Genomic DNA, 12,191 nt, shown 5'->3' on the forward strand with positions numbered 1-12,191 from the left:
TTACCCTGCACGAGAGAACCATGATGGCTGAGAGAAGGTCCATCTCTGGTGTAATACGTTGATTTCACAGATGAGGGCACTCAGCTCAGAGAAGGTAAGTAGGATTAATTGCTTAAGTAGTTAGTTGCCAACTTGGGAGTAAAATATATGTGCTTTTCCTTGATCCCACATGTGCGTAACTGGTTTCTACTGAAGACACACAAATTCAACTCATAAGTTGATTTCCCACCAATTCTAGGGCCCGGGAGTGCTTTATTACAGGCCGAGTACTTTCTTAATTCTTTACTCCTTTAATTTGGAGTCGTTCTTGGAGGGCAACCATTCCCATTCCACAGCACATGGTAAAATGATGTTCCTTTTGAGAATGTCCCTTCTCTCCTTATAGATGGAAACGGAGAGGAAAGGAAGAAAGGGCAAGTCAATAGGCTCACTTCTCATGTGACTTGGTCCCCTCCCTTGCCCTCACGTTTGCCTGCGGGAATTCTTGCCCTGGAGTGTCAGAGGCGGCCCTGGTGTGAACAGGGCTTCAGCAGGGTCAGGGAGCTGCTGGCCACGTGGGATTACAAGGAACATGTTCGAGGCAGAAACCCGGAGGCCGCACCTAGGCACGTCTCCTTTCTCCACAGCCTATTAGGGTGTCCCTCAAGACCCTCTCCAGGAGTCTTAAGGGAGCTGAGCAGGTCCTGGACGGTCAGTGACTCTTACCATGGCCCTTCTGTCCGGTGAAAAATATTAAGTTATTTTGCAGGGCCGAGTGGTTGTTCGCCAGCTGAAACTTCAGGTAGAATTCGTAGGCGAAGACGATGTCTGGGACCCGTGAATAAGCCAGGAATGAAGTGTACCCAAAGGCATCCGTGCCGCTGAACCGGGGCTGAGTGATATTAATAGCTGTGGAAAAACCCAGACCAAACAGTTAAAATAAACCCACACATGTACTGGTCAAGGAGGGTTCTGTTTTGCTGATGCATCTGGCCAGATAGTCTGTTTACTATCACGTTAATTATACTTACCTGCCCTTTGGCATTGAGCAACCAAGTGACTCAACAGGGAATTTCAAAACCAGAACAAAGGAAATCCAGGGTTTTGAGATCCTGTATATGACCCTTTCACTCACATACTCACAACATAATGAAAAATTTACTTAAAAAGCAAAACCCTGTATTTTGAAGATTAGTTTTAGAAGTAGAAAAGATCGCTGGCAGCCAAGGAATTTTGTGAACATGATTTGGCATCTAACACGGGGCATGACTTAGCGAGGAGCTCACAGCTCGGAATAAACTGCTTTTATGGTCCTGCACCTTTGTAAGAGCCAAAGCCACAGGTCAGGGGCAGGAAAGCCAAGAAATGGGCAGGAAACTGATCAGCTGCCATCACCACATCGTGAATGACCAGAACTTTTCTTTAAGTAAAAATGCTTCAAGATGCTTGTTAGATAATGAAAGCATAGGTTTCAACAGGACTGAAGCTGGAGGGAGATTTAGCAGAAACAAGAAATGGTGAAAAACAGAAGTTCAAGGGCTAGTGTGGACAAAATGGAATTTAATTGAAGGTGTTATTAGCCTGCCAGCCTCTCTTTCTCTTTTCGTCCCGCCTCTAATCTTCTTGCATCCCACTGTTCTCTTCCATTGCTCCGTTTCCTTTATGAATAGCCCCGACAGGCTTTTTAGTTCTCCACCCCACAAGGACCACAAGAAACAGCAATGGGGCTTTTGACCATCCTCCTTGTCTGTTATGGATGGTGTTCCCAGATTAAAGGATGTTCTTAGGATCTATTTTTCTTGGTTCAATATGGCTTGATAGAGGGAAGAAGGGCTTGTCTTGATTACCTTATATTATCCCCTTCTTCTCAAGAGATGGTGGCTCTCCTGGGAAGTTGTAAAACTAGAATTTTTATAAGCCTTAAGAAATATCCTCTCTCTGGTACCTAATGCTTACAACAAAAGGGCTGGTTATGTCTGGTTATAATTGTTCACACGGCAAATAATTGTGCTACCCTGGGAAAAGGGATTCCAGTTATCAGAGGCTTTTATTTTTGTTTGCTTCATATAACTATTCGAATAGGGTGTTTGTGCGGAATAAGCTAATATTTCGTTTTGATACTTTATTAAAACCTTATCAGTTTATTCCTCGGGATGTGTGGCTGAGGATAAGTGTAATTTTTCTCCAAACTCACCAGAATCTGAAGTAGGGTTTTGAAAGCTGGCACCTCCTGTATTTATTTTTTATCTAGGGAAGTGATGTATGGTGTATGTCTCAGAGACACTGAGGCTCTTCCCAACAGCGACTTCACTTTCAGCCACGCTGTAGGTCAGTGGTTGGGGGAAATGAAGTGAACTGGAATTAAAATAAAAATCCTGACAGTCTCTTAATGTTGGCATTAGAAACAGTGAAAATAGAATTCAATTAAATTTAATACTAAAATAGAGACAGGAATGACTTTCTTTTTTTTATCATTTCTTCCTGTTAATAATTTACAACTGAGTCTACTTCAAGGTTTAGTATACTTAGGTTAGATCAACAAACACGTACACCCCACATGTGTTTCACTGTCAGGCCCCGTGCTAGGTGTGGTGACACAAAGATGATAAATATGACCCTTACCCTCAACGACTAGTGTGTGGTCAATAAATGTACTCGATGCACTGGACGGAAGGTGAGGCTCGGCTGATGAGCAGCCACTCACCTGGCAGACAAAAAGGAAACATCATTTCCAGTAGAAAGAACAGCATGTTCTAAGGTGGGGAGGCCACAACCGCATGTCATACTCGGGGAGGTCATGGAGTTTGCAAATTGTAGAATAGAGCATAAAAAGGAAGAGTGCGGGCACGAAATGAGACTGTCAGACAGGATGAAATGATGAAGGCTTGATATTTTCTCCACAATCTTTGAGTAGTTAGGCACTGATCAAAGTTGCCTTTTAGAAATGTCACTCCAGCGATGAAATGTGAAGCTCAGACTAGATGGAGAGAGCTGGAGGACCACACTTTGGTCGAAATGAAAATGAGGACTTTGGTGATATTAAGAAATCTAACAGTGAGTTAAGCTCATACCGAATTGGAAATGTAAGGACATTTATGGGTAATTCACTGAGACAAGTGATATTTATCTAAACAGTTAAACAGTGTTATCAGCGCTGCTGTTCAATCAGAGTTAAGTTTATGACACAACTTTAGACTACTAAGAAGTAGTACAATGTATATTGAACGTTGAGTATAACTAGGCCCACAGGAGTGGGTCTGTGTGTCTTCGTCTAAAGCTGTGCTGTGCAAAAACATAGCAACTCCCCACGTGCGGCTGGTGAGCACTTGAACTGTGGCTAGGTCTGAGTGAGACCGGCTTAGTATGGAGAAGAGACTGTAAAACATCTTATTAGTAATATTTTTATATGCGTTAAATATTGGGTTACATGGAATATATTGTTAAAATAAATTTCCCTTTTTTTTTTACTTTTAAAATTGAGGCTACTAGAAAACAAAATGACGTGGGTAGCTCACCTTCTATTTCTCCTGAATCGCACAGCAGGGAGAACCGTGTCTCTCTTGGCAGGTAAGTTCTTTCTTTAAACCCTTAGCTGTGACCTACTTCAAGGGGCTTTGTCTTTTGGTACTTTGAGCTGCAGAAAGACAGGGCCTCTTGGGGAGCAATAGGAATCAGGAGAAGGGATCAAAGGTGTCCAGCCCACCGCTAAGATGCCCCTGCGTCCTCACCCACGCTGTCGCCATCACGCCGGATCAGACAGGAGAACACGGAAGGAATCAGATTAGGAGGAAGAGGACTTTCAACCCTACGAATGATCCTTTCCAATTCTTTAAAGTAGGCTCTTCATGATCTTTAATCAGGCAACATTTGGTTTATTTGATGACTCTATCACACAGATTCCCAGATCAGACTTCTGGGAACATCACTTGTCCTCGAATCAGGAGACTGAACAGATTGTAATGGGAATATTTTAGGGCTATTAAATGTATTTTTTTTTCCTTTGTAATTGCTAGCAGCCTTGTGGCTTCCATATCTGAACCTAGGCATTTTTTTCCTTCGGTTCTTTTAAAGTTACAGCAATGGATTGCGAACATGAGGGGGATGCTTGGATTTGAACTAAAGATTAATTATTTATTGTGTGGACGAAGTGAGCAAAATCACTCACAACAGTCTGGGAACATTTCAGGCAGTCAAAAGGCCTTATGTATCTCAACATCATCTAGGGTCATTAAAAATTCAACAAACCTTCAACGAAGGGAGAGTGTCAAAATCTTTTCTATAATGTCGTGCTATGTTGTAGGCGCAATGTAGAATCTTTGCACGTTATGTTGTGCTTACAGAACACATTTTAGCAAAAATTGCCACAAAAAGGATATAAACTTCTGTCTTCTTGAAAATTTACTAAGACAAATTTTTCTCATTCCCAATAAGGGCTGAGAAATAAGACATTATTGTTCTAAATGTAACCATACTTTTTTTTATTTTTAAAGATATTCTGTAGTAGTTGATCCTCTTAATCTGAATTACTGGAGTTTTATGCACAGAAGTGACCAAGATGAGCTGCTGGGATGTGGGAAGAAGACATACACAGAGCTCAGACTGCAGAGCATCTTCGCTCCACCTCTGCAATCCGCCCGAAGCCTTCTGGCCGGCAGAGAGACGTGAGCTGCTCTACGTTGTGGTGATGGAGGGGAGGCTGCTGGGCCAGCCAGCTCAGGCTTGGTCTGGGTTTCCTTACTTCCTGTCTAAACTCGGGCAAGTTAACTTCTCTGTTTTAGTGTCTTCATCTCTAAAATGAAGAGAGTGAGAGTACCTCACTTTTTGTGAAGAGGGAGAAAGTCTGTGGCTGAAGGAAACACACCTGAGCTACCCACACACCTCGAGCAGGCAAACCTCCTGCACCAGCCCTGCGATCCTACCACATTTTCCCAGTCAACCCACTTTTCCAGTCTCCAAGGAACTAATTTATACCTCCTGTAACATCTAATTTTCATCTTCTCTCTCTCAATTACTAATCTTGCTTCTTATTTCACTGAGAAAAATAAAATCTAAGAAGAGAGAACTACCCCAACCTTCCACCCTCAAATCCTTCCACCTTCAGATCTTTCATTTTGATCCACTGTTCTGCCTTCCTTCTGGTTACAAGGCTGACTCTGCCTGGTTATTGGAGCCACCGCTCATTCACTCAAGGGCATCACTTCTGCAGTTCTTTCCTATTTCCCCAGAGACACCAAATTCTTCTTCTCTGCTGAATCCTTCCCTTCCACATCAAATATGCTAGAATGTCTCCATCTGAAGAACTGCCTTCCTCAGCTCCACGTTCCTCTCTAGCTACTCCTTGTTTCTCTGTGCATCATCGTAAGACTCTTCTAGAGTATCTGTATTGACTCCTTCAAATTTTTACCACTCTTTCACTCTTGATTTCATTCCTCTTAGGTTATCTTCTCTCTTTCCTTTGAAACTTCTATGTTAAGGTCAGCAGTGACCACCATCTTTCTAAAGTCAGTGTCAGTTCTCTGTTTTCATCTTACTCAATGTCTCAGAAGCAGTTGACATAGTTGATTATTTCTTTTCTCTTGAAACGCTTTCTTCTCGTGGTTTCTGTGATGCTGCACTCTCCTAGTAGTCATCCCACCTTAAACTGCTCCTCCCCTCTCTCCTTTTCTTCCAATTATCTCATGTGCCATCACTCCTGACTTCATCATATGTACCATCTACAGGAGGATGACTCTGAATGATAGTTTCTATCCTTGGCTTCTTTCCAGAGCTCCAGATTCATCTATCCAACTACCTCCTAGATATTTGACATACATTTGTATGCCCAATAGGAATCACAGACTGTCATCTTTATAACCTTCTCTTTCAACCCAATCCCTTCCCCCATCTTCCCTGTCTTTGTTCAGAACAAAACTAGTCATCATCTTTAAATTGTTTCTCTCTCTGCCACCTCAACTAGTCGCCTGGCAAATCCTGTTAACTTCATTTTCAAAGTATATCCTGGATCCCACTACTTCTCATCACCTCCATGAATGCCTCAAAGTTCCATGCACTATCCTCTCTAGCTTGGATTACTACATTTTCTTCATAACTGGTCTCTTTTGCCACTTTTGTCCTCTTACAGTCTCTTTCCCATATTGTAGCCACTGTGGTCTTTTAAATATCAATTGCATATTAAAAGTCCTCCAGTGTTTTCCTTTGAATTTGTAGCCTAAAGCCCCTACTTTCCAAATCTATTTTATACTCATTTCTTCTTGCTCAATTCTGCTCCAACCATGCTACCTTCTTTGTGTTTCTCAAACAAACCAAACATGCTCCCAGCTTAGGGATTCTGCTCCTTTAGTTTCCAATTTGGGGGGAAACATATTCTCCCCAAGATGCATGGCCTCCTTCCTCACTTCCTTCAAGGCTGTGCTCGACTGTCCCCTCTGCACAGGGGTCTTCCCTGACCATCCCGTTAAACTATTCATCTCCTCTCACCCCCACCACTCTCTAGTTCCTTAACCCGCTTTGCTTACCACAGCCTAATTCCATGATATACTATTTATTTGTTTACTTTTTATTGTCTCTCTCCCTGGTTAGATCAGGGCAGAGAGCTTACCTGCCCTTCACCAACTCCAGGATGTGCAACAGTGCCTGGGTCAAGTGGGCACAGAGTACTCTTTATCAAATGGCTGAATGGATACATATAAAGGGCTTAACATAGTGTTGAAAAAATAGTGACATATATTTATATGTTCTTTTTCTGCTGTTATTGTTCAGTATCTTAACTCTTCTGTTCTTATGTGCCTAAGGGAATAATTGGAGCTATTGGATGAAGTTGGGAAATAGAATTTCTACACCATCACCAATACTAATCACTGCTTGTTTGGATTTGTTTTTTTGTGTTTTTCTAGTCATTTGCCTCTAAAGAATAAGAATGTTTCTGGATTTTTGCAAAGATATTAGAATCTTAATTCTTCTAGTATCGGCAAAAAGTCAAATAATATATTACATACTGATACTGAAAATCAAAGCATAAAGACCCCCAACTTGACAAATCAGTTGTTTTTTATAACTAAGCTGGACAATTATAACTACAATTTCATAAGTTTTATCTCATACACATTATTTTCTGTTTAATATTTGATAATAACGTCTTTTGTAACTTGTAAGCTAAAAACGCTAAATATGTTTCTTTTGACAACTGATAGTCTTTGACAGAAAATTTTTGGCTTTTATATGACAAAATATCTGTATGATTCCCTCATAATCTTGTTTAAAATTTTATAATATGGACTTGAAAGAAGTTCTTTAAAGAAGAATTCTTGAAAATGTACAGTGTTTTCAGGATAGATTATCCTTTGTAAATGCATTTTTTTTTTTGAAATGAGGCGTATTGATCTATTTTATACAAATACAAAAGACAGGAAGGACGTGGTTGATTTTTACTCGGATTCTGTTCTCTCCATAGGCTGGGGCACGTGACCTCCGAAGATGGACACCAGGGGGCGCTGCGCCGCGGAGACTCCAGTTCAGCCCTTCCTCTGTTATGTGTTTTAATGAAGCCAGCAGAAGGTGGATGGATTTTCCCCTGGAAACTGATGATTTTGAAGGACTCCAGTGTGCCAGTTTTGCAAGCGTGGTGTTCGGCAGCATATAGTACCTCGATATATACATTTAACGTTGCCAGGAAAATTAATATACCCTTAGCAAATGGATAAATTTGCAAAAATACAAGACTACTGCGTGCTTCTCCAGCTTTCTTTTGTAGATTTGAGTATAAATCTTTCCTCCCTCACTGTTCTTAACTCCTTCTTAGAAAGAGAGCAATAGATTTAGCTCAATGTCCTGCTGAAATGCAATTAGATTATGAAACCACGTACACAGTCATTGTTGTTTCTGTATCTGTTGTTGGAACAAGCTCCTTGTGGAATATGCTTCCACACTGTTCAGCATTATCCTGTACAAATAAAAAAGTGGTAGCCCACAAATGTGATTTTCATTTAAAGGGAATATAAATTAAGTATCTTTTGAGATGTTACTAACAGTTATAGTTTTGGTGGCTTGTATAGAAAATATACACTTACCTATTCTTTCTGAACTAAGATGATACTCAATAGATGTATAAAATCAAGCTCTCTGTTCAAATCGATATATAATATTCAGTTCACCCACAGGTAACAACATAAAATAAATATCATTGGTTAATCGCCAATTCCTGCTTATACTAAATCATTCAAACATTCTATGTAGATACAGAACTCCTAGCATTCTCCTTTCTCCATCTAATTGTCAGAGAAAAGTTAAGAACAAACAGAATGTTACATTAAGATAAGAACACTGATGAAAATATAGAGACTCATCATTCCCACCAGCAAAAGAAATAGTAAATGATTAGAATCTGAAGCAGCACATTCTTTTTAGATGCATAATCCTTAGAAATTAGTGCCATCTTCTGGCTTCTCAAAGCACTGCTTTAAATCTAAACCAGGTACTGGTAGGATTTTTATAGCACAATGAAATAAGAAAAAAAAAAAAAGAAAAAATCTCAAAACATATGGGTTCACATTGTAATATCTGCATTACAGTTTATGGCATAAACTTTCAGAATTACAAAATTTCAATAATTTCTCTAATTTACATTATATAAACTGTGTAGATTTATACTGGATTAAATACCCTTTGCAGTTTACTGTGATAAACTTCCCAGATATCACACATGTGGACTATTCCAGAACCGATGTGTTTTGAACACGTTTCTCATTCCTAACTCATGGGTTTCTTTATGCCAGTGGATTTTTAGTTATAATTAAGAAATATTGAGGTTGGAGTGGGTCATCATTTAAGTTCAGTGAAAATTCTCTTTAGGTTTTTAATCTATCATTCTTTAAGCCATGGATCTATAAATGTACTTTTCTATACTCTAAAGTAATAAACGATAGCAATTATAACACTGACAATGTTCCAGTTGCTAGGTGCCCTGTCTAAATTATTTTATTTCTGACAGCCCCCAATGAGATGTTCTTATTCCTATATTCCTATCTTTTTTTTTTTTGTGAGGAAGATCGCCCCGAGCTAACATCTGCCAATCCCCCTCTTTTTGCTGAGAAAGACCGGCCCTGAACTAACATCCATGCCCATCTTCCTCCACTTTATATGGGACGCCGCCACAGCATGGCCTGACAAGCGGTACGTCAGTGTGCGCCCAGGATCCGAACCGGCGAACCCCGGGTCGCCCCAGTGGAGCACACGCACTTAACCGCTTGTGCCACAGGGCAGGCCCCCTATATTCCTATCTTATAGGTGAAGAAACTGGGGCTCAGAGAGGTGAAGTCACAGAGCTAAGACACAGCAGAGCAGGGATTTGAGCCAAAGCCTGTGCTCTTTCCAATGATGCTGGATATTGATGGCATGGGCTGATTAAAAGCTACCTATAGAAGTTTTATATTATTAAAGTTGGTGATTTCATACAACTTTATTCTTTTCCCCCCCAAGTCCTGGGCCACGGACTCACGAAAACTGGTGAGACTTTTCTATTCCCTCTTCTATATTCTCTCAACAGAAATGTAAATACATATTAATTGCCTTGCAGTGCCGAGAACTTAATTGGTACCCAATATATACCAGTGAATTTATTAACAGATCGGTTTTAATAGGAGCTCAATTGTTTCCCAATATGCAGAAAACATGAATGAAAAATAGTGGTTAAAAAGATCAGCGTGTCTTTAAAGATTTCTAAGTCTTGAATGTTTGCACACATGCATACACATGTAGACATATATATTTCAGACAATTAACTACAAGTTTCATTTTTGGTTTTCATATTGTGTAATTGTGTAGAAACAGTTTAAGAAAAGCAAAAATCTAACGAGGACTCAAAATAATAAGGCTGATATCTCAAAGAGCAATATGTACTCTAACTGTGAGAAAGAGAAAAGAAAAAAATTTTATTGGAGATCCTAGGAGGAATGCTATATTTTATTTTTTTATTTTTATTTTATTTATTTATTTATTTATTTATTTATTTATTTCTCATTCTTTTTTTTTATTGGAGTAACATTGGTTTATAACATTGTATAAATTTCAGGTGTACATCATTATACTTCTGTTTCTGCATAGATTACATCATGTTCACCACCCAGATACTTATTACAACCCATCACCACACACATGTACCTAATCATCCCTTTCGCCCTCTGCCCTCCCCCCTTCCCCTCTGGTAACCACCAATCCAATCTCTGTCTGTATGTGTTTGTTTGTTGTTGTTTTTATCTTCTACTTATGAGTGAGATCATATGGTATTTGATCTTCTTCCTCTGATTTATTCACTTAGCATAATACCTTCAATGTCCATCCATGTTGTCACAAATGGCTGGATTTCATCGTTTCTTACGGCTGAGTAGTATTCCATTGTGTATATATACCACATCTTCTTTATCCATTCGTCCCTTGATGGGCACTTAGGTTGCTTCCAAGTCTCGGCTATTGTGAATAACGCTGCAATGAACACAGGGGTGCATGTAGCTTTATGCACTGGTGTTTTCAAGTTCTTTGGATAAACACCCAGCAGTGGAATAGCTGGATCATGTGGTAGTTCTATCCTTGATTTTTTGAGGAATCTCCATACTGTTTTCCACAGTGGCTGCACCAGTTTGCACTCCGACCAGCAGTGTATGAGAGTTCCCTTCTCTCCACACCCTCTCCAACACATGCTGTTTCCCGTCTGGTTCATTACAGCCAGGGGATGCTATATGTTAAAGACATCGTGGTTGAGCTGTTGAGGTGCTGGAAAAAAGCAGCAGCTTCCTGCAGAGTACTCACTCATCCGGGGACCACAACACATGATACTTCAAATGCGTATAATAAAGGGGGGAATTCATATCAATAAATGTGGCACGACAGATTATTCTAAGTCATATCACTAATAAAACAAAGGAAAATTGTCAGCCGTAATTTCTGAGGTTTAAAATTCCTATTGGAGTATTATTTTTGATTGGAAAAGACCTTGTGACATACAATAGCTCCAAGACTTCATGTACTAATAGTGAGCAGGTGCCTAATCCAAACTACAATGGTATATAACAAAACTGCAAAAAATGACTAGAAAACGAAAAGTTTGAGATACAGTGTGCAAACAGCAATCAAAAAATATAATGACATAAAATATTTTATTTGCTATAGCATGAAATATCTGGAATAAAGCTTTATCTATTAAGTTTCTTGGTTATGGGCAACAGAAACCAACCCTGGCTATCTTAGGCAGGAAAGGAATTTGTGGGCAGGTAAAAGACTAGCTCATAGACTCAATGGGAAGACTGGAGAACCGGCTGGAGAAACGGGCAGACACGAGCAAGGTAGGCAGGTCAACACAGCCACGTACACACTGTGTGAACAGTGTTGTCAGGGGGCAGCTGCTAGCATCTTTGCCACTTTGAGCAGCCATGCGGCCACCTCAGCTAAAAGTAATTTCTAAATGTCCCTCTGTTTTTGGAGCATTTCTTTAGCATTAAATCCCGGGGAGAGGATTTCTCTGGTCTGTCCTATGTCATGTGTGTGCGCACAGATAGGAAGGAAGTTCAGGCGCTGTGTAATCAAAAAGAAAACATGATACCTGACAGTCGTCTCCCACAGACCTTTGGTTGCCCAGTGTCAACGTGCATTTTTCTAGTATACTTGGATTTTCAAATCAAAACTTCCTTTTAGCATAAGGCAACAATCCTATAGATAATTTTACAAAGTCACTCTCTTTTCCAAAACTGAGTCTTTCTAAAGTCTTCTTTCATTGCATTTTGTTCCAAGTCCAAGGTCTCTGCACAGGGGCCATTCCTCCACGTGTTTATGTTGTGATCCTGTCCTGATACAGACTGAGTCTCAAAGTTACTAAACCCACATACTTTACCTGGAGACCAGGGAGCATGTGACAGCTGTAATGATGTGGAAGTATTTGTGATTTTTCTTGGTGACAAAATCAAAGCTACTGCTAAGACTGTTGCGGCCTGCTGCTCATCACAGTCCATGGGGTGGCCCAGAGGAAGGAACTCGATACAGGGAGCTAACTACGAAGAGGGAACAGGAAAGGCAAACGGATGGTGAGGCCTCCCAGAGATACGCAGCTGCCACCACTAAGGCTGAAAGGACAAGGGGGAGACGTGGCGCTGTAAAAGCCCCAGAGCCAGGAGCATCTGGCGGGAGCTGGATCCGTGACTGGGCTGCTCCTCGGGACACGGGGCCAT

At 40.5% G+C, this 12,191-nt stretch overlaps 1 protein-coding gene across 1 annotated transcript in view; it reads right to left on the reverse strand.

Moving 5' to 3' along the window:
• Nucleotides 1–231: 231 nt before the first annotated feature.
• LOC147915740 (protein eyes shut homolog) overlaps nucleotides 232–12,191 on the reverse strand; it is a 440,056-nt gene continuing 428,096 nt past the window's right edge. Inside the window, exon 11 of the mRNA XM_087437836.1 lies at nucleotides 232–888. Coding sequence (XP_087293962.1) covers nucleotides 692–888 — 197 coding nt within the window. The 3' untranslated portion in view covers nucleotides 232–691. The remainder of the gene's footprint in view (nucleotides 889–12,191) is intronic.

The sequence above is a fragment of the Ceratotherium simum genome, chromosome 13 (genome assembly GCF_057802395.1).
Source record: "Ceratotherium simum simum isolate JZ-2026a chromosome 13, ASM5780239v1, whole genome shotgun sequence".
In the NCBI taxonomy this organism is placed as follows: Eukaryota; Metazoa; Chordata; class Mammalia; order Perissodactyla; family Rhinocerotidae; genus Ceratotherium; species Ceratotherium simum.